Source organism: Phalaenopsis equestris, unplaced genomic scaffold (genome assembly GCF_001263595.1).
Source record: "Phalaenopsis equestris unplaced genomic scaffold, ASM126359v1 Scaffold000789, whole genome shotgun sequence".
Taxonomy (NCBI): Eukaryota; Viridiplantae; Streptophyta; class Magnoliopsida; order Asparagales; family Orchidaceae; genus Phalaenopsis; species Phalaenopsis equestris.
In genome coordinates, this window is record NW_018165229.1 from 46,371 (window position 1) to 70,679 (window position 24,309).

Consider the following 24,309-nt stretch of genomic DNA (forward strand, 5'->3'; position numbering starts at 1 on the left):
ATATATATTGCTGCATTTCATGTTTTTTTATTGTTTGGTTTGAAGCAAATGAGAATTGAAGTAATTGAGAAATTTGAATAACCTTAAAATTATTTTAGCCCACATCTAGAGAAGAATTTTTAAATCCCATGCTATGGCAGTTTGTAATTCTCATCTGCCTTAGTCGTCTGTCATGAAACGTGCATATTACATTAATATATCAAAAGCTTACCATCAAAAGCTTACCAAAAAAAATACAAAGGGGGCCTAGTAGCCCTTGAAAATATGGGCGTGGTCAAAAGAGATGAAAGGAAAAAGGAGATATGAGCTATCCACATTCCTAACAAGAAAGCTAACATGTATAGCATTTTGTGTACAAGTATGAGCAACTATATTTTTTGTTCTATCTATGTGTTGAAATAAAACCTGTTTGAATGAAGCTAAAAAGGAGAAGTCCTCCAAGCCTTGTTGTCATCTTTAGCTTGTTGAAGAGAGGACATAATATTTATATTGTCACTTTCAATAATAATCCCATTGACTTCAAGAATCCACGACTCTATTTAGTGACAAAGCCGTGGCCCATATACTTGCCTCCCTCTCCCTCTCCACTCGGCCACTACCTTATAAATCATTTGATACCCATGTTTTTTCTAAAATACATGCATTTTAATTACTTAACTTCTAAAAAATGCATGTAATTTAAGAACATCCAATCAAAGAGTCTCTTGATGACTTTTTGGCTTGATGAAGAGAATTTCTATATGATGCTTCAATGCGGGAGAGTGAATTTGGAACAAGCATGCTAACACATGCTTGGATTCTCTCTACATCATTACAATCATGGGCGACAAAATGCGAACTTCTTGTGACCAAACAAATTGCACCAATGAGAGGCCATCATTTTTGTTGCGCTTCTACATAACTTTATTAGTTTAAGAATCAATTTAAAACAAAACTACCCAGTTTGACCGTGCTGGCAATTTAAGTGGTTGTTGTCCAGAAGATGGGAAAAAAACCAACCTCATATTCATAAAAACGAAAACATTTAGAGTATGTTCGATATTTTTTTTTCTTTTTTTGCTTTTGACTTTTAAATATATTATTTTAGTGTATTTATTTCATGTTCTTTTTTATTTATTTTAAAATTAATAATTTTTTTTTTAAAAATACTCAAAATAATTTTAGATATTTAAAATGTTTTTCTAAATAATTATCACTACTATTAGGCACTATCACCCATCCTTGTTAGCTATCGACAGCTACTGGCTGCAGCCAACCAGTGTCATTAGTTAATGACCACAGTTGTTTGTCATTGTCCTGCTATCGCCTGCCACTAGTGACTACTACTTGTGGTTGTGCTGGCCACTGCCATACGCATCTCAGGCTAACACCAGTTGTCACTACCCCATGACAACTGTCATCATCATTATCATAAATCAATTTATTTAATATTTAATAAAAATAAAAATATATTCTTAAGATCTTAAATAAGTTCTATTGCAAATAAAAACATAAAAAAATAAAATTAAATTAAAATAAAAAAAGAAAACAAAAAAGTAATGTTAAATTTATATGTGAGTTCTCTGTCTAACTGTAAGTCTAGTTTGACTGGTATAATGCGTCATAAGCTTATCCCTAGGTCGGTGACAAACAATTTAGAAGAATAGCCACATAAAAATTTATGTGTTGTTATTTATATGAACATGTGATTTAAAACACGTTGTGTCGTGTAAGTATATGTGTTGGGTCTAAGACTTTGCATATCTTACTAGTTACTATGCATATAAAGGTTTTGTGTTGAATCACTTTCATATGTCAGACATCAAAGGGTCATAGTATGCTAGATGTAAGGTGAAGATTATTCAAGCAAGACTAGCCACTTGCATTAATTAGCCTAGTCTTTTTTTCTTTTTGAACTCTTAATTTAGCGGGAGTCACATAAAAGTTAATATGAATCTACTACAACATGGAAGACGACCATGGAAGTTCTTAAGTCAATCTAAGTCAACAAAATTATCACATCAGCCTACTTTCCTCAAAAGAAGGGGCATGTCTTCACATCACCAAACAATCACTCAACCACCTCTTACGTTTAAGTGATTCTTATGGATTTTGAAATTTTCAGTGGAAAAAGCGTAAGGGGAAGGCTTAAAAATTGTCTATTTGTTATAAGAAATATTTATTTGTGATGTGAATGAATTTTAAAAGCTGTTGATGAAACAATTCACTTCTCTTTGGATCGGTGGCGGAGAGGTTTTCTTTTGATAAGAAAATTATTTTTGTAAGTGTTTTCTTCTATAAGTTTGGATTAAAGTCTTCTTTCATCTTTTCCTACATTCCCTGTATCATCTCATCGCCAAAACCTACATTTCCTTCTGAAAATTTGGAAAATATGTTGAGTTTTTCAAAGTTGGCCTAGTTTTGGTTTAAAAAACTTAGACCAACATAATCATGGTTTGGTTCTCATTCACTCTACAAAAGTTCCATGGAAAATTACATCAAACTACTCAACTAAACTACAAACATCTCCACACGTCCAAGTGTTTCCATCCATCTTACACCAGAAAATATTAAAGAAATTAAGCCATATGTTAAATCGGCCAGATTATAGTTCTTATAGCCTAGTCTCACTATTGCTGGCATTTTCCTAACTCAAAACTCTTGTAAAAATCCCAAAAACAATGTATTATTGCTTTAAACATTCCTCTATCATCTGTGAATGATTTCAAGTTCATTGAAATCTGTATTTGTAAACCCCAGCTATCATAATTCAATCATACAAAAAATCTGCCAAGATGGGCTCTCATGGTTTGGCCTTATCCTGACTGCTCCACCATTTCTATAAATTCAAAAATAATTATTACGGTTCCTAAGAGATATTAGAAGACTACTAAAGCAAAGCATAAGGCTTGGATTAATTCATTTCAATGCTGCATCGTTGATATTGTCTTTTGTTCGCATTGAATTTTTCAGACCTTGCAAGAATTCATGATGTCATTCTCCTCTTTAGGCATCTGTATATTGTCTCATGGATTAAAAAATACTATTTTATTAATGTAACTTGTAAATTATACTAGTATCATTTCTAATAAAACAAGATTTTTTTTTCTAATTCTTCTTTTGTTATATATTTTGCATTTTCCTGTTTCAGCTTTTTTCATGTTAAGTAAAATGCTAGTGATATAAATTTGTATGCTTTCCTCCCCTTGCAGAGCAAAATATGGCATAGAAGAAATGTGCAGAGACCAATGGAACTGGGCAAGCAAAAACCCAAATGGTTATAAATCCCAAGGTACTTAAAATATTACTTTGAAGAGTCCACACGATCAGAGAGGAACTAGTCAATGATTTTGTATATTAGGCCTTCAGTATCTAAAACTAAGCTTTTATTTAGCTTTTAAATTCAGTAAGAATCTCTAGTGTAGATAAATTGTAATGCATCTTCCCTCACCTTTGCAAAAAAATAAGATGTTTTTTTATAATAATGGCTTCTTTAGTTGTATGAAAAGCTTTAGGCTTTCTAATGGAGGCTTGGAGAACGATTTTATCTTGGTGGTCCCTGCAGTACTCCATTTTTCAGTTTGCAGTTTTTTAACTGTTTGGAAAATGGGAATGGCATTTTTTTTTTTTTTATGGGAAATTTACATACATACCACACAATTCTTATGTAATTACATTACATTTCTAATAACTAAATTTTATTTTCTATATTCATACCACACAAATCTTTCATTCACATAAAAACACCCTATTTTAACTTTTGGAATGTGAAATGTTCCCTTTTATGTATAGATAAGGCGGCATATAAAAGTAAAAAAAAAATGAAATTTATAAATGCATGGGAACTAAGTGGTATGTATGTAAATCTTTGTACATAGAAATTATGTCAGCATGATTGTCGAGTAGGTTCGATGGTCTAAGAGAGAAGGAATATCAAAGGGTGGACTCGTCGACATAAGATATTGGGAAACTCGACTTCCGATCAGATGAACCAGGCTCAAAATCAACTATCATAAGGATAAATATTTGGCATGAGCCAAGCGGTCCACCCAGTCATAAGAAATGATCATCCAAGCCTAACATTTCAATGTAATGAAGTTCGAAGAAGGGATCAATCTCTCAAATCTTATGGCCACATTGAGGATGATCAACTACCTTTCCCCCAATATCTCTTTGTCCAAGGTTAAGCTACCTATCAGATTGTGATGATGCTTGATAGCCTAGCTACGCTATGGTGATAGGAGTTTTTAGATGAATGTCAAAGGCCGACAACCACTATACATATGTATCAATTAGACCTTGTTGATCAGTTCTATTGACTTCCGACTGGTAGAAAACGGGTCAACCTATAAATTCTACAGACATAGCTTTCTGACAACATAAACAAAGTCGCTTGCTCCCCAACTCTGCACACTCCAAAACTTCAATAGCACGGCTGATCTACAGTCCCAACTAGACCCAGTCGACCATTAAAGCTCAACAAAGTCCTATCAACGCAGTCAATCGAGCCCGAGAGCAACGACCCTTGGCTCATAAGAGTAAAATATCTAAAATTTTTTATACAACTCCCACTTGATTAGGAGCATAAATGTAGCTTTACGTATTGCACCCCATTTCTCTATAAAGAAAGGGGTCATTTCATGAATAAAATGTTATGCAATTCCCCTATTTTACTGTTCATTATTGTGCACTCTCTCTTCTACCATCTCTCTATCTTTCTCTCTCTTTTGTTGCACTTTATTCCTTGGGTGTGATTCACAGGATAGATCCAGATTCAACATCTTGAAAGGTAAGGCGAGCATGGATCATACCGACAATAAGAAGAGGAGCACAACAAAGCGAAGAAATCCACCAAGAGACTACAAACATGGAGCGCCTAAGGAGTTCGCAAACCAATAGATATAAGTGTTGAAGGAGCAAATAATAGGTCAGATGCTAGAAGCCATCCGAAAAGCACTCGCCCAAGGTAGGAAGCTGAACCCCGAGAGGAAACGCCGGTTCCCAAGGACCGAAGACTAACTCAAGTCCCAGAAAGAATATGAGATTTTTAATACCAAGATAGTGTTGGGTCTACATTGATGGATAAACAACGATTCATGTGTTCTGAGGTGCCCAGTTAGCCAGAGAATGCGTTCTCTCGGCAGATATTCAATGTTGAGCCCCCAGAAAAATTCAAAATCCTCTCGTTGGAGTCTTACAAATGTCGAACTGACCGACCGAACATCAAGCATTGTTCGAATCGACCAATTGTATGTGGGGGATTACCGACATGCTAATGTGTCGATTTTTTTTCACCACACTGATGGAGTTCGTCCTCAGATGGTTTAATGGACTACAGTCTAGAGGGATCACCTCCTTCACCGACTTCAAAATAATGTTTGTGGCGCAGTTTGCCAACACCAAAAAATCTTAGAAGAATTTGCAGGCTCTACTGTAGATCAGGCAAGGGCAACACAAGAGCCTCCACTCGTTTATTACTCGGTTCTAAAGTGAGGGACCTGGAACTCATAGTCGCACACACTGCCCTAGCTTATGGGCTAAAGGAGGGACCATTCAGTTATGCTCCGAGTCTCCAGCGATCAAAAACCTTAGCCGAATTGTCGGAGCTGGCCAATAATAATCAGGGGGAGGGGGGAGACAATAACCACAACTAAGGGGTCAGGCGTGGTACCTTGAGCAACAATCAGCTTGTTACCATGGGCCATTGTCGAACAATCACAAGATCTTGAATTAAGAGTACTTCAAAAAGGCACCTCCAATGAGTGTCAGAGTTTTTTTTTTCCAGGAAAGGAAGAAGTATTGTGCATATCATAACAACCATAGATAGAGGAATGTAGACACCTCTAAAGTCTAGTCGAGGAGTTGATAAGAACTGGAAATCTCAAGGAATTTATGGCACCGGGAGTAGCGACCCAAAGGGAGGGGAAGTCTCTTGTAGAAGAAATCTTGGATGAGCTAGTTCTAGCGAATTTCATCCACATTGTTGGATTTGTAACAACTATTTTTGAAGGTGGAGACTCATCCCAGCTGGCCAGTCCGAAGAGGCTATAGTCTGGAGAGCCGTGTGCAGCTTCTTTGCTCTAACACACAACAACCATCCACCTTTCACTTACACTAACACAGACTTGCCCACAAGGGGGAATAATTACGACGACACCATTGTCATAAAAATGATGATATGCAACTAACATATATGTAGTATTTTGATTGACACTAACTTCTCCGTGAACATCCCGTTCAAGTCAATGTTCAACAAAATGAAACTTCCAACAAACTGGTCGGTGTCATCGGCCAACCCACTAAATTGTTTCTCCTGCGAAAGGAGGGAGTAGCTGCACTGTCAGTCTCATGGGGAGAGCTGAAAATAAATTGTCATACATGGAGGACTTTCTGGTGGTAGATTCACCACTAACCTACAACGCTATCTTCAGTTGGACCCTACTAAATGACTGCAATGTTGTGATCTCCATGTACCACGTGGCAGTGAAGTTTTCAGGTGACAGAGAGATTACACCGTTCGAGGAATTTTGGAGCAGTCCCAGACCTACTACATCCGAGCGATTAGGAGTGTGGAGCAGATGTCGCTCGACCTCTAGTACCGACATGAAGAGGTCTCAAGGCTAGCCAGACTAATCTAGATATCCCTGCAGTCAATGGAGAGCCTAATAATTGTTTCCTTATAAGTGAAAATTTTGATGCAAGGCATCAACGAGATCATCAAAATGTCTTTTACTGGTCAGGGGCAAAGATGTTAGGGATACCGCTCGATGTTGCATGCCAGTGGTGGAACATAAATCCAACTAACCCACCAATGAAGCAGAAAATTAGGTTTTTGATGATGACTCTAGCCAGAACGATCTGAGAGGAGGTGCAGAAGCTGAAAAAGGCTAGCTACATTCATGAGGTATAATACCCAATGTGATTCTTCAATGTGATCATTTTACAAAAGGCATACAACAAGTGGAGGATGTGTGTAAATTTCACCAACTTGAACAATTTCTGCCCGAAGAACAATTGCCCGATGATCGACGCATTGGTTGACTAAGCAGTCAACCATTTAGTGATGAACTTCTTGGATGCTTTCTCCAGCTACCACCATATAAAAATGCACCCAACTAGTGTAGAGATGATAATATTTATAACTAGTGAAGGTGTATACTGCTATAATGTAATGCCCTTTAGGCTTAAGAATATCGGGGCCACCTACCAGTGTCAAATGAATGTAATTTTTCAAGCAAAAAAGGGAAAAAATATTAAAGTGTACATGGATAATGTGTTGGTTAAAAGTCAGTTGGTCAAAAAACACATACTAGATTTAAATGAAATGTTTGAGACCCTCCAAAATTATAATATGAGATTAAATACTTTAGAACTTCTACAAGCAATTTTCTCGACTACCAATTGAACCCAGAGGGAATAATACTCAATTCGAAAAAAGTGCATTACTTGATATGCCACCTCCCCAAAATATCGAAGTGCTGTAAAATTTGACTGGTTGGATAACATAATTGAGCCAGTTCATTTCCAAATCGAGTGGCAAATGTGTAGCATTTTTCAAAATGCTTAGGAAGGTCAAAAAATTTTGAATGGCCAGATGATTGTGAGCGAGTTCTCGTCAAACTGAAAAATTCTCGGCGCCGTCTCCATTCTAAAGCCCGAAGTTGAACGAAGAGCTCTCTCTCTATACTTGGGAGTTGTATCTGAGGTCATCAACTCAGTACTGGTTAGAGAGGGATTGAGGAAGCAATTCTCGGTTTACGACGCCAACCGGGTTTTCAATGGTGTCGATAGTAGGTATTGGAATATGGAAAACTAATTTTTTCTCTGATTATCTTCACTCGTAGGCTCTAGCCTTACTTTTAGACGCACTCGATCTGGGTCATTATTGCTCACCCACTGAAATTTGTTCTCATTCGGTAGAGCTAAGTGAGTTCAACATCTTCTATGTCCACCAAACTACAATCAAGGTGCAAGCAGTAGTAGACTTTTGGCAGATTATTCTGAATCATGCAAGCTGAAGGATCGGTTGTCGACAGCTAGACCTGAGTTTTATACATCGATGGAGACTCCATCTAGATGGGGGCGGTGATTGGAATTGCTCTGAGTAGTCCCACCAAAGAGCACCTCTACCATTCGGTCGAGATAGAATTTGAAGTCACGAACGATCAAATGGAGTTTAAGGTCCTGATTGCCGACCTGCATTTTGCCTATGAGGTGGGTGTCTGACATCTTCATGTGATGTTAGATTCTTAACTGATAGTGAATCAAATGAATGGAGAATTTGAAGTCAGAGATGGATGATGGCTAAATACCTCAACAAAGCTAAAGTGGAGATTTGGAAGTTCGTCATCTTCTGAATCGAGCGCATTTCCTAGGAGGATAATCAAGTTGCTGACATTTTATCCAAGTGCATCCGCTTGGGGGAGGGAACCCCTCAAATGCTAGTACGACCTATAATTGAAGAAATCAAAGTAATGTAGGTGGAGGCCAAAGGAACAGAAGGATGGACGGACCCCTACATCTACTACTTAGAGATCGGAAAGACCACATAAGCAGGCACAAACCCTAGGAGGTTCTATTTTAAAACCGCTCAAAATCTCATGATCGAAGGAAAACTCTTCCGAAAGTTTGCTACTTCACATCATTTGAGGTGTATATGGGAAAACAAAATAGAAGGCATCCTCCAAGAAATTCACTTTGGAGAGTACATGAGTAACTCTGGAGGAAAGATCATAGCGCAAAGAGTTTAATAACAAGACTCCTTCTGGCCAACCCTCCTAAAAGTTTCGAAGCAATTCTTTAAAAGATGCTTGCAATGCTAGAATACACGCCATTGTAGCACCATTCAACCTATATGCTGCAGCTAATTATCTGTCTAGCCTTCCAATGTCAGGGTCCTTGATATCCCCCCCTCCTACCGTCCACCCTCCACATTCAAAGGGTCGGAGCAAATTTCTTCTGGTTGTCACGGATTACTTTTTTTAGAAGTGGATCGAAGCAAAGACACTCGTTGGGATAGCTACAAAGGCTGGAACTTCATCTGGATTGACCTCATCTATCAACACGCTTTACCTTTTGTCATCATTATCAACAATGGGACTCGGTTTGTTGATCAAGGGGTAAGAAACCCTTACCAGAGTCGGGAAATCAGTTTACATTTTGCATCAGTGTATGGAATTTGAAGATTGAATTTGAGGTGAAATCAGTTTACATTTTGCATCTGTATAGATTCTTAACCAAAAAACAGCGTACCCATCCCGATCAATTTTGAAAGAAAAAAAGTAGGTGAAGTGATCGGTAGACCGAGGGATCATTGGTCGAAGATTGAAGACAACAAAAGTCATTATGGTAGTGATGGAATTTGGCATCACGTGAGCAAGGATCACTCTATAAAGACTGGGGATCACCCGAAGTTCTAGCAAAACGACAACTGAAGGCCACATTTGAATTAATCTCGATAAAACATGAGATCGTTGTCGCACTCATCTGTCCCCTGGTCATCACTTGTTACATCTCGGAGCTTTACCGACAGATCGAAGATGTAGGTGCCTTCGATAAGTGCGACCTGCCTCACTGACATTGTGGACGACTCGATAGCGAGAATGGAGCTGAAGAGTTCTTGGGAAAATTTGCGTGCCATCATAATATAAATTGGACACATACATTGAGATAGAATATAAATTTTATTTCATAAATATAATTACAAATACAACTCGACAATTACTCCGAGAGAAAAAACTTAACAAGATTATCACTCGCCACTTCAGTCTAGATTTATCCTCGATAGAGCATTATTTTGTACAACACTTCTCCCCCCTAACCTAAACCTACCTATTCTATCTATATCCGCTTGAACTTGAGAGATGGAGGATGCCCATCGAACGACCACCAACTCTACACAAAGTGCAGTCGTTTCCTCACGAAGGGCAACCATCTCAGCATGGAGGCTTGTGGTCTGAACGTGAAGGGCGAGCACCTCTCCCTTCAACTGATCCAACTTCTCAACTCGTGCTAGCAGACCCACATCACTTTGTCCCTCAGGATTCCAGCCATCTAAATAAAGGAGTCTTCCATCTCGCATAGACGGTTCCTCAGCGATCCCTGTCAATTTCGTCTTCTTCTCTCCCTTTGGGAGTAGGGGTGTTAATTCGAGCCAACGGGTCGAGTTCGGGTCATACCAGAAAATGACCCGATCCGAACAAGGTCAACCAAAACCCGAGCCGAATAATAAATAGGTCAAAAACTAAACCCAAACCCGTTCTTGACTCGCTAACCTAAACCTGATCCAAGCTTTCGTGCTTATTCAGGTCATGTTTGGGTTTTCAGGTTCAACCGGAACCCGATCCGAATAATAGACGAGTCAAATTCTTTGACCGAAACCCGACTCAAAAAATATTTGGGTCAACCCTAACTCAGATATTTTAAGTCGAATTCGAGTAGTGTTAGCGTGTTGGGTCAATTTTTGACACCTCTATCTGGGAGGACTCCCCTTGTCATCTCCTTGATGGCTTGGCGGTACACGTCCTTCTTGTAGAGGTTGGACTTCGGAGCGGATTCGTTCACCATGGCGACGTGATGAGTTCAAATGTACCGAACGGTGAAGTGACAGGAGATAAGGAAAGCCAATCTGTCATGCCATATTTATAGAAATTGAGTGCACAAAAATTTAGGGAGTTTAATTATTGAATCATTGAATAGTCATAACTGATGTTTATTGGTGTGCATTAAATTCTTTTTTTATTGCATCATGAATTTCAAAAAACAAAAGAATCGATGAAGTAAATATATACGTAGGAATTATGCCAGCTTGAATTTCAAGGAGATTCGATAGTCCAAGAGACAAAAGGAAGGGTGGATTCACCCCGACAGAAGACAGGGGATCCCAGACGCCCGACCAGAAGACCCAGGCTCAAAACCAACATTTATAAGGACAAGTATATGGCACGAGCTAAGTGGCTCACCAAGTCACAAAGAAAACGATCACCCAAACCTAACGCTTCGATGCAATAAAAGCCCAAAGAAGGGACCAATCCCTTAGATCTTATGGCCACGCTGGGGACGCCCAGAAGCCTTCCCCAAGATCTCTTTGTCTAAGGGAAAACTATTTGTTGGATTACGATGATCCGCTCTCTACATGACAGTCTAGCTTTTTCTATTCCAACAGAAAGTTCTTCGATGAGAGTCAAAGATCGACGACCATTACACGGACTGATCAACAAGACATGGTCGATCAGTTCTATCGACTCTCGGCTAGTAGAAGATGGATCGACTAGTAGCTTCTACAAACCAATCCTTCTTACAACATAAACCAAGTCGCTTACTCCCCAACTATACACCCGACAAGACTTCAATAGCATAGTCGATCAACATCGCCACCTAGCCAGTCGACTTCAAAGCTCGACGAAGTCCTACCAAGCCCAGTCGGCTGAGCCAGAGAGAAACAATGACCTGAGAGCACAAGAGTAAAATATCTAGAATAACATGTACAATCCCCACTTATGTGGGGGTATAATGTAACTTTACCTATTACACCTCATTGACAATATAAATAAAGTCACTTGCTTTCCAATTGTTCACCCGAGAAAACTTCAATAACACAACCAATCGACAGCGCTAACCAAACTCAGTTGACCTTCAAAGCTCGATGAAGTCCTACCAAGCCCAGTCGGTTGAGGCCGAATGCAACAAGGCTCTGGGCCCACAAGAGTAAAATATTTAGCATAACATGTACAGTCCCCACTTAAGTAGGGGCATAATGTAATTTCACCTATTACACCCCTTTGGCAATATAAATAAAGTCACTTGCTACCCAACTGTTCACCTGACAAAACTTCAATAACATAGCCAATCGACAACGCTAACCAGACTCAGTTGACCGTCATAGCTCAATGAAGTCCTACCAAGCCCATTCAGCTGAGCTCGAGTGCAACAAGGCTTTGGGCCCACAAGAGTAAAATATTTATTATAACATGTACAGTCCCCACTTAAGTATGGGCATAAATGTAACTTCACCTATTACAGACCCTTTGTCTATGAAAAGTGGTCATTTCATGAACAAAAGTTTGTATAATTTTCTTATTATATTGATCATTACTGTGACACTCTCTTCCATCTCCCCCTCTCTCCCTATTCTTTTCTACGCTCTATTCAATGAGAGTGATTCACATGACAGATCTAGATTAAACAATCTTCTTTTTTTTTTAATTTAGCACATTAATTATGAGCCCTTGAATAAAAACTTTGTTTGAACCTATCTGATAAGCCAATTGAGCATCATATTTTCATCTAATTCCTAATAGATTAAGATAATTTTTAATACAATACACCCAAGTCTTTTTAGGTCTATCTCTGCCTTTCTTTACATAAGTTGAATCTAAAACAACTACTCGCCTAACAGGATCATCAGATGGTCGGCCTTTATTATGCCCAAACCGTCTTAGACGACTCTCTCTAATTTTGTCCACCACTGGAGCTATACCAACTCTATCTCGGATATATTCATTTCATATTTTGTCTCTAAGTGTCAAGCCATTCATCCACCTAAGCATTCTCATCTCAGATGCTTTTCTATTTGATTCTTGTATGTCGGCTTAGCGACAAACCATATAAAAAATTGTCTGTTATCTTTTGCTTTACATTATTTTCACTTTGCTTTGTTCATTTGCTTATATTAATGCAAGTTATTTTACTATGTGTGCAATTTCTCATTCATCTTACTTCAATTCTATGCTATTATTTAAAATTAAGAAAAATTTTTAAATGAGCTAAGTGGCCAGATTATATAAAAAAAATTATTTTACTATAAACTAATTAACCATACGGGTAAGTTCATATTTATATTGCCCACTTTTGTCCTACATTAATTTTTAAATTTATTTAAAATTAAAAATACATCTAGTAAAGTTCTGATATTCCATAATTGTTTCTCCCTTCCTTCTCTTTAAGAAAAAGCAACATATAAAATGGCATAGATTGTGCAAGTTTCTGGAGCTGATGGCATTAACCATTACTTGTAAACAAAATGTATTTTTTTTATTGAGTTTGATTATCTTCTTGCTTAAGGGGTTGTTTGATTGGAAGGATATGTACGTACCATAATTCTTTTATAAGGATTTTAGAAAATTATGCGTTTGATATGAAGAATTACAAATAAATATAAACCATGAATGAATTTGAAGTTACACATTGATTCGTTGTGATTGAATTTCGACTGATTTGGTAGAAATTGAGTTATAATGTAAAATGCTAGTGGTAAGCCGTTACCCCCGCTCATGCCCGCCACCACTAGCAACCATTACAGGGGCCCGCCCCCCGCCTCTAATCCATTGTCGATCGGCTGTTGCTCTTCGTCCATTTGCCATTGCCATCGCAAGCCTCCCTCCGCCTCCTATTGTTGCCTCTGTCCGTCGCCGCTGACACCGCCGCAGGCCAACAACTGGACCCCCGCCACCACCTGACAACAAATATACTTGAAATATATTGTTTTCTATCCACTTCAAACCACAAACAAATATATATATATATATATAAAGTTTATTTTACAATGAATCAAACAAGTCTAATATATTTCAAATACATTATAATCAGAGTACATTGCAAATATTTTGCATTGCATTTCATTTTCCGCTAACCAAACAAGCCTTAAATGAGAGTATATTCTTCTCAAATAGTTCTCAAGTTATATTCTACCTAAATCAAGGACATCCTTGTCTATAATTTCTCCAAAAAAATTCATATACTCTGAAACAATTCTCAATGCATTTTAGATGAAATAATTTTGAATATCATTCGAGCACTAATTTTAGTACCTTTATTGTCAAACTTTACATCACAAAAATATAAATTAAATGACTTAAATGTGATTCGAGCACTTGGATTAGAATTATAAACTTGAAAGCATTAATTGTAAGCTAAAATAATACATGAAATTTGGCGTTCTTATAGTTGAATCGAGGGTCTTATTGAGATGAATTTTAATGAGCTCGAGTTCAATCAGTTTCATAATTACTAAGATCGTTAAATAATCAAAACGAATTGTGTTTGATAAATTAATCTAATGAGTCCAAGTTAACTCAATTTTGCGATTAGTAAGATAATTAAATATTGAAAGAATTGTAAAATAAATTCAAGATTTATTTATCTTTTTTTGTGTTTGATTGGTAGTAAAATAAATTCACAAAATTATGACGACAAGCTTAATACCATATGTGATCACAACGACGAAGATAATGTGAATAGTAGGCACCATGTGGATTCATGGTGATGACAATGAATATAAGGACTGCTCCATTTGGTTTAAGGTCATCACATGGACTTAGGAGACCAAAATGCAACTACAATCACGGTGAACTTAGTGGCAGTGGACTTTGTAAAATTTTGCAAAGGCTTATGAGGGTGAATTTGGGCTGCCAGTCGGGTTTGAGTTGACCCGAATAATGTACGGGTTGAATGTCCCAACCCAAACCTGACCTACCTTCAACCCATCGGCACAAGCGCAGCCCATATAGCTCATTTAATACAAGGAAAATCATTATTTGGGTTAAAATTGGGTCAATTTTAGGTTGGTGGGTTGATTTCAAGTCAATTTAAAGTTGGCGAGTCATTTTCGGTTGGTCGGTCAACCTGACCTTGACTCGAAAAAATTAAAGGGGTCAGGTTCTTTAACCCAACCCTAAAATTATTCGATCAACCCGAATCCGAATCTTTCAAGTTGGTTTCGTGTCGTGTTGGCATGTCATGTCAATTTTTGACACCACTAGCTTTAGGAATTTTTCTCGGGTTTTTGTGGAGTCTTGTATTCCAAATTTGCTCGATTGAGGTGAATCAGGAATACGAAAGTAATCTCCCAATAAATATAATTTAAAATACCAAAAAAGATATATTTTCTAGCCAACCGAACACCTAATTAAAAGTTAAAAATCCAATATTTGAAAATAATTTATACTTTAAATAGACTCATACAAATAGTCCTCATGCCATTTTCCTATCATTTTGAGATTTAATAATTTGTAGCATTTGAATAATAAAATTAATATCAAATATGGTTATTAGCTTGAAATCCCGATATTGATATTAGAGGAAATTGTTGTTTATATGAATGGATTTACATCCACCTATGAACTAGTGGAGGGAGGGCCTAATAGGGTTGAGTCATTTATGGAGTAGATAGGCCTAGTGAGCTTGACTCACACAATTACACTAGTAAAATCTTATTTTAAATTGGATCAATGAAATCACTTCCCTGCCAATGCAAAAGCTTGGGATCGTGGTTTAGTCTCACTTAGCGGTTTGATCCTTAGTTTATAAAGACTAAGGTTAAGCCTTTCATAGGATAAATTGCAACATCTTAGTTCTTAGACTTCGAGCTTTAGAAAACATAAAAATAAGGAAACAAAGTGTATTATTCATTCAATGAGCCATAAAAGAGCACATGAGTGCATTTATAAGCAAAGAAAAATGAAGAAAAAGAAAAGATTTTTCTATGGATTGCTCTAAAACTTTTATGATCATACTTTTTGTATTACTTTGCACTTCATTGTCGAAGAAAGTGAAACATTCTATTATATATAAATATACCATCACCTAGATCCTAGAACCCAACATTGCATCAATATAAAGTATCGTCATCGTCATCATGAACAATTCATATTTGAAAGCAAAGGGTATTTACAATATTTGGTCACCCCCTTCATATGGAATTTCACCATTTGATGTTGACTTCATAAGGCTACTCCACCTACGTTATTTGTATCGAAACCACATACATATGAGGAAGATCCCCATATAAAGCCAAACTACAACAAACTCAAAGAAAACCTGAGGGGTTCTCCACTAGATCCATTACATAGCAAAATAATGAGAGAAAAGCCTAATAATTTCAAGCCACAAAAGAGATAGAGATTGAAGAGGATGCCCATAAGAGAGAATAAAGTGTTGCAATAGAGGAGGAAGAGCAGCCCTACAACAAGATCTAGCAAAAAACATGATTTACCTTCAGAGCAGTTGTATAGGATCCTTTGAAGAAGATGGCATAGGATCTTTGAGAATTGCGAGGACTACATACGAAAATAACACATCTTGTGCATCATTGCAGAATACATATGAGTCTCCAATTTTGTAAGCCTATAGAAGTACTCAAAGAGAAATGAAAAGCATAAAAAAGAGTCAACATAATGGTGGAGCTGGAGAACAACAAACTAATCTTATGGATATTTTTACAACTAGCTTTGAGAAATAAGAAATAAAAAACATGGGGAGAAAACAACTAGGGCATAAACTCACTGGTAAGCAAAAGCTAGTTGTACAATGTAGAGCACCTTATGGACCTTTAAGGTTAAAGGGGAGTAATATTGTGTCTTAAAGCGTTGGATGCATGTTTATTGTTTGTGGGAGGGCTTGCTTGAGAAAATGTTTTGGCAAGCATTCATTGGTATGGTTTAAGACAAAAATATTTTAAGTTTATTGTTGTAAGAAAAAAAAAATAAATAAAGCCAAAGCTAGTTGTATACTAAAAACTAGCTTGTAAAGCTGAAAAGGTACTAACATAACAAGACCCAATAATGTAGAGCCCTTAGAGAAGACCAGACAAAAATAAACGAAAAAAATGGCTAGGATTGCAATTATTCATCTGAGAATGTGTCCTAATAGCTAGGCTAAGAAGGGAAAGTTTACCAAAAAGTTTGCTGTTAAAAAACACAAATAAGTCATCCAAAATAATAAATTAACAAACGTCCAACAGAATACTATTAAGTAACCAAACCATATGCAACACAAAAATTAAAGATCTCATTGATCTAACTAACATAAGAAGGATAGGTAAAAGAACCCTAATCAAATAAAGAAAAACAATTAATATAAAAAATTTAGCTTGCTTAATTAAAGTTGAGAAGGCAAAAAATCAACCAAAGGGGAACCGTCTAAAACCTAGACAAGCAAGGCAGAATAAAGAAACCCCCTATTAGAATAGGCTAGAAAGAACATAAAATACCAAAATCATGTGCATCCTAACCAAAAGAAGTGGGCATTAACACTTTATCAAAGGATAGCATATAATCACCCATACCAACCAACTTAATCAAGGAACAACTAGTAACTTCTTAAAGAAGATCAACCAATTAAATAATAGAAAATCAAAAAGGGAATATTAAAGATGTACTCCATTTCTAATTTAAGGCTTCAAAGTTTTATCCATATTAATGAGCCACCTTAGATCAAAGGGATGATTAGAATTATCAAATTGTGGATTACCATGAGCAAGAGCTTCTAATTTAGAAAAAAATCAACACAAGCATTCCCTTCCCAATAAATATGCATTAAGCAACATTGAAAGTCAATGAGAAGAAAAGTAGTATCCTTAAATAAGTAGAAAAGATTTGGGCTAGAAAAATTAGTAGACATAATTTTGGATATAAGTTGAATAACAATATTATCATCCATCCCAATCCAAATGTTTTCAATCAACAAGGCTTTAGCTAGAGAAAGCCCATGTTTCAAGGAATTTAATTCAACAAAAAAAAGAGAGATTAATTATTAATGGAACCTGTAAAAGTAATTACATGTCTTTGTTGATAATCATAAGTTAAATCACTAGAGGCAGAGTTGGTAGTAGAGTTAGAGCCGTCAGTACTGAGTTTAACCCATCCAATTTAAGGGTTTTCCAAAATAATAAGACATTTAATTTTATAATAGGGGAAAAAAAGAAAGATAAAACTTGGAAATAACAAATTAGTAAACTTTATATTTTTTTCTATTAAGTAAATTAGCCTTGAAGAGGATTTAAATTTATTTTGATTAACCAAATTAAATGTTTAAAGCTCATTTTCATTTTTCTATCTCTAGAATCATTTTTTTCTATCCAAATAAATCAAAGAATAGATGTATATAAAATAGTTATAATTTTTTAGTATAACTCTCCCTATTAAGATGTTCACAGTTTTTCATCATCCTTGATTCATCTATATCCTTAGACAATTAATCAACTATATAATTAGAGATCCTTACTATTACCATAGTGACGGAGAATGTAGACCTTCTTAGTTATTAGGTTCTTTGAGGGTGCCTTCATTAGTAACCATAAGTTACTTTATTCTACGACGTCTACATAGTCTAAGAGGATTATATACTTGTCTTATATATCCTAACATTTAGAACTAATTAGGGGTACGTAGTAGTCTAACCAAGGCTGTTAAAACTAGACTATTATAAGGGTATATGTGATGCCATGTTTCATTTCTAAGTTGGCTAAAATAGAGTTCACAGTTGATTGGAATTGAATGGTTGAGACTTGCAGTGTAATGATGATGTGTCATGGAAATGCCCAAGAAAGGATTAGTCAATTATGGGGAGAAGGCTTGCCCTGGGGATTAGAAATTTTGAATTTGTTGAAGAAGGTTTGATTTTTTTGTATTTAAGAAATTAGATTTGGTTTAAAAATTTTTATTTAGATTGATTCACTTGAGTTGGTTGGATTTAATTTAAGTTGATTAATTTGAGTTGAAGAAAGTTTATTTTTAATAAGGTATGATAGTTTGCATATTGTTTGAAGGTTGCTAAAATTTAATTGAGGGTTGTTAAAGTTGATTGCTAAAGTTTATTTGAGAGTTTTTAAAATTTATTTAAAGGTTTTAAAAATTTATTATTAAATTATTCTAGTGTTGAGGTTTAAATATTTGGTTTGAAGTCTTAAGCTTAGACATATTAAAATTTTAAGTTTCAAAATTATTAAAAGTTCATAAAAAAGTTTTTGAGTTTTTGAAGTTTAGAATTTTTTTTTAGTTTTAAGTTTTGAATGTTTTAAAAGTTCTAAATTTGGAGTTTTTAAGATTTTAAGTTTTGATTGAAAGATTGAAAAAGATTTTAAAGTTTGAAATAGTTTTAGATTTTGTAAAGGTTTAAAATTTTGAAAGTTTTAAATAAGGGTGGTTTTAAATTCTTTGAGCTTGGAAATTTAGATTTTTAGAAAATTTTTGTTTGATAGCCTTGAAAAGATTTTCTTTGAATTAAAAGAGTTTGGTTCGGATCAAAAAAATGAATTGAATTGGAAATTGAGTAATCCGAGCTGAAAAATCGCTTTGGATTAAAAAGGGGCTAATTAGAAAGGTGAACTTAAAGACCATAAAGCTTAAACTAAATGGCATGATATGCTAGAAGGATTTCTAGATGGAAGTGAAATCCTAATCCTAAAATAAACCTAGACTCTACAAGGAGACAAATGAGTGGAATAACCTAAATTTTTTAATATAACACCTCTAATTAACCAGAGAGACAATAAGAGATATTCACTGGTACCATAACAATGATGAATGTTGAAATTTTTACTATTAGGTGCTTCAATGTGCATTTATCAATAATCATAGTTTACTTCATCCTAAGGCAACTATAAAGTTCAATGGGGTAAGGTTGTTTATTTTATAGGTCATAGTCCTTAATGCTAAATAGGAGTACCTAATAATCTAGCCAACGTTTCTAGATTGGACTATTCTAGGGTGTGTATCATTTTGAGTTTTATTTTTAAGTTGGCTAACTTAGATTCACAGCTAATATACCTAATAGTGGTTCCCATGATTTTAAGTTGAATGGTTTTAGGGTTATTTTAGTAGGTTGATATTTAATTCATTCTTTATTTTAGATCATAGTTTGTCGATCAATGTGAAAATCAAGGTGTTCTGGGTTCAAGTTTTAATAGTTGGTTTTATATCCTAGGTTGGTGTTTTTATTTATTTTTCTTTCTATGCTTGACTTCTAGTTTTGGTTTATTGTTCTTTGTTGAAGCTCACATGCTACAAAATTTTCATTCAAGCATTTCATATTCATGCACTTTACACTTAAGTTTCATTCACATATTTGATTTTCTAAGATTTTTATTTTAATGCACATGAAAAATTTAGTATTTTAAAATATTTTTGTCACTCATAAAAACACTATTAAGCATGTGAGTGAATCAATTTGAGAAATGTGTAAGTATGGAATTGCTGAAGACTTATATGTTTACGAGTCAAACATATAAATTACATGTTTCTGAAAGGGAACATGTTCATTTATGGGTCAGCCATATAAACATGTAATAAATCTTATATAAATTTACATTTAGTAGAATTGCCAAAATAATGTAATTTTGGTATAAGAATTTATATGATTGGTGAGCTCGGAAGAAAAATATTGCCTTAGTTTTTAGAAAAGGGTTGTATTTAAGCTTGCTTTTGCCGGTTTGAAAAAATTTGTTTCTTAAAAAGTTTTTCATTGCTTATTTAAGTTTTAAAAAGGATTTTCTTGAGATCCATTTTAAAAGATTTCAGTTAAGTTTTATTTTAAAAAAATGTTTTGTTTGTTTGTTTTACTTTTTTTTTTTTTTTTTTGAAAATTATTGTTTTTGTTTAGTTTAAGGACTATTTCACTCAGGTTTTGCATTTGAGATTTACTTTGGAAAAATTCAATTTGAGTTATGAAGAAGTTAAAATGCTTTATTTGAGTTTTGTTTTGTGTTTTATTTAAAAATATATTTTGTTTTAAAAAAAAAGGTTTTATCTTTGAAAAATTTTTTATTTTTGTTTAGAAAACGTTATATCTTGAAAAGATGTTAATATTATATTTTGGAGAGATCGTTTAGCTTTTAGAATATTTGCTTTGAAAGATTTTATGTAAGTTTTTTTTTTTGTTTAAAAAGATATTTTATTAAATTTTAAAAATAGAGTTGTTAAGTTTTATTTATTAGAAATTTTATTCTAGACTTAAAAATAAGTTTATGAAGAAATTAGAAACTAGAGCACATAGAAACCTTTTTTTATTCTCTTCTTTCATAGCTCATTTAAATTTTATATAAACTTTTTTATTTAGATAACATTTAAATTAATGTGAGTATATATTAAAAAGAGTTAATGATAATAATTGTTGCTTTAAATGCATAGATTACACTACAATTATGCAAATTTTACAAATATTTCCCTAATTATTTAGCTTATAGTAATAATAAGTCCTAGGCATGTATACCCAACACCAACTTTTGCTTAAAAAGTAAATATCTCAACTTGCATTTTTAGATAAGGCATATCACTAGCACATGCGACATGAAACTAACACATGAATTTTCTTTTATATGAGGCATAAGATTATCAAATGATTTTCTTTTTGTATGGAATATGAACTGAGATATAAACAACATCACATGACTTTTTGTTTCCATGGAACATGAAATGAGACATAAACATCATCATGAGTTTCTTTTTCTGCGTGGAACATGAAATGGGACAAAAACATCATCTATGAGTGTCAATTTTATATGGAACATGACACAGAACTAAAGTTAAGATTCAAGCCATGGAAAGTAACTATATGGAGAGGGAGAGAAAGATGTGGCGGTGGTTAGGCTAGGGTTTTGACTAGGGTGAGATAAGGAATTTTAGGATTTTGGCTAGAGTGAGAAAGGGGAAGTGCCGATTTTGGCTAGAGTGAAGAAGGGTAAGTGTAGGGTTCTAGTTATGTACGAACGGGGAAGTGTAGGGTTTTGAACATGGTGAAGAAAAGGAAGTGTTGGGTTTCATCTAGGGTGAGGAAGGGGAAGTGTAGGGTTTTGACTAGGTGAGGAAGAGGAAGTGGTTTTCCCACGTTGAGGTAAATCATACTTTGGGGTCTCGCATATGAAGATAGATTACCTTAGGAAGTACACATGGAGACCACATAACAAAAACTAAGCATGGATTTGAAGTGCTTAACATGACATTAAAGATATTTTATGATTAAAATACATGGAACAAAGTTGAGTTAGATAATAAAAATAATTTAAAAATAAAGTTATCATGACATAAGTTCTATATGTAAGCCACATAAAGAAATGCATGAAGGAGACGTAGGAAAAAAAAACAAAAAGAAAAAAGAAGGAGAAGAAGAAGAGTGGAAAAAGGAACCAAGGAATAAAGGAGAAATAGAAGAAGCAGTAGAAACAAGAAGTAGCATATTAATCAGGAAAGGTAGAAGAAGAATAAGAAGAAAAAGAAGAAGAAGAATAAGAAGAAGAAGAAGAAGAAGAGTGGATGAAATGGAAGAAGGGGAATAAGGCCGAAGAAAAAGAAATGCAGGAGGAGAGAGTAGGAGTAGTAGGATTATTAAATAAAATATTAATCACTAGAGGTTGATGAAGAAGAAGAATGAAATAGAAAGATTGGAAGAAATAGTAGAAGAAAGTAGAAGAAGAGGAATAAGCTTAAAGAAGAAGAAATGTAGGAGAGGAGTAGGAGAGAAGTAGGAGGGGTAAGAAGTAGTGTAAGAGAAGAAGGAGGTATTGGAAGAAGTAGTGCAAGTAAAGAGAAGGGAGGGAGAAGTTGAGAAACTTATGGTGAAGTAAAGAGATTGAAGGAGATCACCAGAGAGGAAGTAGATTGATCGAGACACCAAAGTGAAAAAGCAAGCCAAGGAGAGAAAGGGAGTGGTAGATCATTCTGTCAAGAAGTGAGTGGGAGTTTAAATAAGGAGTAAAGGTTTTAGTATCTGAATGTGGGAGTAGTTGGTGCTTCAAAATCGAGTGAAAGGATTTTGACTGGCGGCAACATCCTTAAGCTTTTGGGTTGTGTAATTATGCCATCTGCTTTGGTTGGGCGGTACGAGTGTGTTACCCCGCAATGTGTGTGCAACCAAAAACATCGGGCGGTGAGAGTGCCTGCTTTGTTGCATGGGCGCGCCTAAGGAAACTTGGCATAACCACGTTATTACGTTGTGGGTACGCCCGGGTGGTGCGGTTATGTCAACCAGATTTGGGTTTCGAGATTTTTTTTTTTTTTTTTTTTTTGGAGCTTGGAAACCTTGCCATCTTGGAATGCCTTCCCAAGGAAGGACACTGGATTGTTTTGGTTAAGAAGTGGGCCCTATCTTAGGATATTTTAGGAAAAAGAAATTCAATGGATTTTAAGTGAAATTTTTTACTTTGTTTTTATTGATTAAATTAAGAGTTTTTTTATCTCACATTTACTTTAGTTGAAAATTGGTTATGATTGTTCTAATTTTAGTTTGGTTGATTTTAATTTTGTTTGGGCGTATTTTAATTTTTAGGTAGGGTTAACTCAAGTTTAAGCTTAGGTAGGATTCAAGTTATGGCTTATCCGAGCTCCATTCAGTCATCTAGTGATACTAGGAGGGAGGTCGTATGTCCCTATGAAATTGGACATAAAATTGACCAAAAAAGAGATGTCAACAGTTATCAGCATGATGATCTTGCTTAGCATAGCAAATGAAATTAAAATTAAATCAAAACTAATCAATTTTTCTTGCAAACGTTTGTTAATTCATTCTTATGCCTTAAGCATGATCTATTAGGACATGTAATATAGCAAATGTTGGAGTTGAGATATGTTTGATGATAAACTTGTTTATCCACGATTATGTGTAGGTGGTTTATTTAAATTTTATTTTGGAATTTTAATATATAAATTTGATTTAGGACTAGGTGTTAGATCTGTGAGATTAGGATTAGTGGGGATAAACCACCTACCTCAGTGGTATCTCGTGATGCCTGAAGGATCCACACCATAATGAAGTGAGTCGATGATCAAAATGAGAAGACCAATATGTTGACTCATTAGTTCTATGCTTAATTGTATAAGATCATGGCTTAACTTTCCATGTTCTTTATGTTTTTCATAGTGTATAGCAGTACCCTACCACTATATCATATTACTTGCATGTATTTCCTTGTGTGATTAGTGTGTATGCACACCAAGAAATATTTTTTTCCCTTAGGTTTATTTTATGTTTTCTTATGCTAGAGCTCTTAAAATGTTCTTAGACTAAGTTTGAGTTTCCTATTTTTACCAAGTAATACTCATCTTAGTTGAGGCAGGCTATGAAGTAGATCCTTTTTCTTTTACCATGACATAAGTCCTCATCTCTTAAGCTATTTTGCAATCTTGTATTTTTAGAATGTAAGTCTTAATATTATAATTAAATGATTAACTCAAAGATTAATAAATCTCAATTTCTAAAATATAAAACCCAAGTAGGTTAAAGTGGAACGGTACTAACTTCTCAGTTTCTAAGCACTCTTTATTTCTCCTTTTTGGCATTCAAAAAAAGTTATTCCAAATTGATCATTTCTAATTTGTTATCTTAAATCTAAATTTTAAAGTAGACAGAGACACAAGTCACTATACTTTTTTAAATAAGAGTATTTTTAGAGATCATCACTCATAGAAAATAATTAATTATAATGTATCCCAAACTAACATTATCTTATATAAATTAGATAGGGAAAAAAATTTATTAATGCAGACATAATTTTTGAAATAATTATACTTAACATTTACATCTTTGTTTGTGTGTGTGTGTCTTTTATATATATGGGGGTGA

At 34.9% G+C, this 24,309-nt stretch overlaps 1 protein-coding gene across 3 annotated transcripts in view; it reads left to right on the plus strand.

The window, feature by feature from the left end:
• Positions 1-3,485, plus strand: part of LOC110031226 (bifunctional UDP-glucose 4-epimerase and UDP-xylose 4-epimerase 1-like) — an 11,053-nt gene extending 7,568 nt beyond the window's left edge. For 2 of the 3 annotated variants that reach the window (XM_020734326.1, XM_020734327.1), the window contains one exon: positions 3,192-3,484. In XM_020734326.1, coding sequence (XP_020589985.1) covers positions 3,192-3,279 — 88 coding nt within the window. In that variant the 3' untranslated portion in view covers positions 3,280-3,484. Of the gene's footprint in view, positions 1-3,191 lie in introns of all 3 variants that reach the window. The other variant, XM_020734328.1, reaches the window with a different exon arrangement.
• Positions 3,486-24,309: the final 20,824 nt, after the last annotated feature.